We start from the raw sequence: 3,033 nt of genomic DNA on the forward strand, positions 1-3,033 counted from the left end.
TCGCGCTTTTGACACCGTTAGTCACGAACATGTTCTCCGTGGACTTCTACGGCTTAAGATACGAGGCCGTATGATCCGCTGTATACGCAACTTTCTCATGCATAGGAAGATATTTGTAAGCACGAGTGAGGGAAATAGCAAACAACATGAACTCCATCATGGTGTGCCACAAGGCAGCGTGTTAAGCCCCACTTTATTTAATGTAGTCATGGCAGAACTGCCCAGTAAACTTCCTTCACCACTGAATGTGTCCATCTACGCTGATGATATTTGTATATGGGTATCTGGGTCTTCTGAGACCAAACTACAAGAACAATTGCAGTATGGCCTTAATGACACATACAGTTATCTTCGTGAAAGCGGCATGGACATTTCAGTTAAAAAATCTGCATTTCTCCCATTCACTAGAAAGCACCTTAAGAATTTTAAATTGACACTTCAAGGACAACAGATTGAAAAGGTGAAGTGGCATCGTTTTCTTGGAGTTACGCTGGACTTCTCCCTCACATGGTCAAGACATATTAACATGCTTGAGGAAAAAATTAACAGAGTCATTAACGTTCTTAGACATGTGGCCGGTGCCAGATGGGGAGGCTCGACTGATGGACTACTGCTATTGCATACAGCTCTAGTACGCCAGACTCACCAGACTATCGCATACTCCATTCCTGTTTTACATGGCCTCTCACCAACACTCGAAAAACGCTTGACATACATGATTGCGCGAAGTTTGCGCGTATGCCTTGGACTTCCCCGCGCAACATCTAGTGACCTCGTCATTGCTGAGGCCAAGGAACCTCCAGTACCTGTTCTCCGGGAACAAGAAACATGCCGCCATTATCTTCGACTGGCTTCGCACTCACATGCCCGACCCTTGTGCCAAAAGATACTTCGACGGACGGAGTCTAGCTTTCACCGACTTCTCGTCGCACTACCCGTCGCAGCACCCCATCATGCGCATTGGCTTCCAAGTCTAATCAACCCTCCGTGGACAATTCCGCCACTGGAGATACAGACCGAAATTCCTGGTCTTGGATCAAAATCTTCGGTGGCCCCCCTAGTGGCGAAGACAATGTTCCTCTCCCATTTAGAGGCACGCTACAAAGACAACATTCATATTTACACAGACGGGTCAACATCTAACAAGGGGTCAACATCTGCTTACTCAATCCCGATGTTAGACAGATTTAAATGTTTTCGATTGTCCCATCATACATGCTCGACGTCAGCGGAATTACATGCAATACTTTCAGCATCATCATTCATTGAAGCATTCGGTACACCATCAAACTGGGTTATTCTAACAGACTCAAGAGCATCCCTAGAGTTATTACAAGGCATGCACCTTCGTACTTCCCAGGCGACCATTATATATCGGGTGCAACTCACGTTAGCACAAGCTCGACTCCACGCACATAACGTCAGGCTACAATGGATACCGAGCCACTGCCAAATCGCCGGAAATGAAGAGGCTGATCACCTGGCAGCTCAAGCTCACGATGGTGACGCAATGGAAGCGACATCCTTTACCCCTGGAGATGCAAAATTCATCCTTCGTCACTTACGCCATCTACGTTGTCGGCAGTGCTGGCTAAAGGACACTTCAGCAGAGACTCTCCTACCATATATCGACCCGGACTTTGAGCTTCCACCGCACACCGGGATGAAAAGAAAATACGACGCATTAATCCATCGACTCAGACTTGAAGTGGCCTTTACTAACAGCTTTTTGTTTCGAATTAAACGCCGAGATTCGCCAAGATGTGACTGTGGAGAACCATATCAGGATGTACAACATATCCTCCTTGACTGTGAACGCTTTCAACATGAAAGGCGCCGGATGGAGATTCGCCTTCAAATATTAGATGATAGACCCCTGTCTCTGACCAAGTTGTTGGGGCCCTGGCCGACGCGTAAAAAACAAGACAGAGCAATGAATATCATTCATGACTTTCTAAAGGACACTAGAATCGTGTATGATTATTAAGTGCGAACGTGCATCAATTTCAACGGGAATGACTATGTATGTAATTTAGCAAATCGGTGCACGACTCCCAAACGGTCGTCTTATTCGCAATTGTAATTAGATTTGCTTGTATGTTTTTTTTACGGTTTTACTTTATGTGTTTTATCTTTATTCTTTTCCTTTTATGTTCTTCCTTTTATTCATATATATTTTCTCTCTCTTTCTCGTTATGGAGTAGCCGGTGTCATTTAAAGAATACCAACATCTCCATAATAAAGAATTTATCTCTCTCTCTCTCTCGAGCCTCGCGTAAATACATAGAGTGTAAACGCTGTCGCCATGTTATCGTAGTAAGACCGCCCCTCCCCCCCTCCCCCAACGGGGGACTGCAGTACGCGACGGCGTACTAACACAACGGCGACGATATCGACATCGTGGGCTCCGAATTTTCCCATAGTTCTACTCCACGGGCATTTCTCGAAACGCTTGATATTGTGTACGCCCGCCTGGAAGGATTTCAGGCGCGAAGTTAAGATAAGGCGGTTCTCCGCGGCAAAAGAAAGCAATTTCACAAAAGCTTAAAAGCGGCGGCGACGCGTGTGCGGTGAACGCTTGTAGTTTTGGTGTAGACAGGGTGTGTGTGTTCTCGTTGTTGACACCAGCCGGCAATAAGGCACTGCAGGCGGTAGCTCAGTACGCCAAGGGCTAATCCGAATGACCATCAACGTAAAGCGCGATCCAAACCAACGCTTCTTTTTGCGCCTGTAGGTCGTGCGGCTGCGGATGTGACGTATTTTCGTGACGTCGCGCCACTTCTTCGCTCCTTCCGGGCGCGCACAAGAAAGTTGGTTGATTTCAACTTCTTTCTCAACGCGCACAAAAACGCGCGGTGACGTGCAGGGCGCTCCTGTGTCCCGGCCAATCGGTGGAGGGCAAGCTAGTTCCGGCTCCGCGTTTCTCGCCGTCTGGCTGCCCTCTCCTCCCCCCCCCCCCCCTTTTATTCTCTTCCAATATGACAACGCGATCTCTCTCTCTCTCTCTTTCTCTCGCCGTCTGGCCGGCCAGTC

At 47.6% G+C, this 3,033-nt stretch overlaps 1 protein-coding gene across 1 annotated transcript; it reads left to right on the forward strand.

The window, feature by feature from the left end:
* The first annotated feature begins 526 nt into the window (after positions 1-526).
* LOC115329115 lies at positions 527-1,987 on the forward strand. Its single transcript, XM_029990596.4, has one exon. The coding sequence runs from the start codon at positions 527-529 to the stop codon at positions 1,985-1,987; it is 1,461 nt and encodes a 486-aa protein (XP_029846456.2).
* The last annotated feature ends 1,046 nt before the right edge of the window (positions 1,988-3,033 follow it).

The sequence above is a fragment of the Ixodes scapularis genome, unplaced genomic scaffold (assembly GCF_016920785.2).
Source record: "Ixodes scapularis isolate PalLabHiFi unplaced genomic scaffold, ASM1692078v2 PGA_scaffold0__279_contigs__length_252992795, whole genome shotgun sequence".
NCBI lineage: Eukaryota > Metazoa > Arthropoda > Arachnida > Ixodida > Ixodidae > Ixodes > Ixodes scapularis.

Bases quoted from the DNA above. Each gene is read 5' to 3' on its own strand.
- LOC115329115 (XM_029990596.4), top strand. From the start codon at position 527: ATGCTTGAGGAAAAAATTAACAGAGTCATTAACGTTCTTAGACATGTG.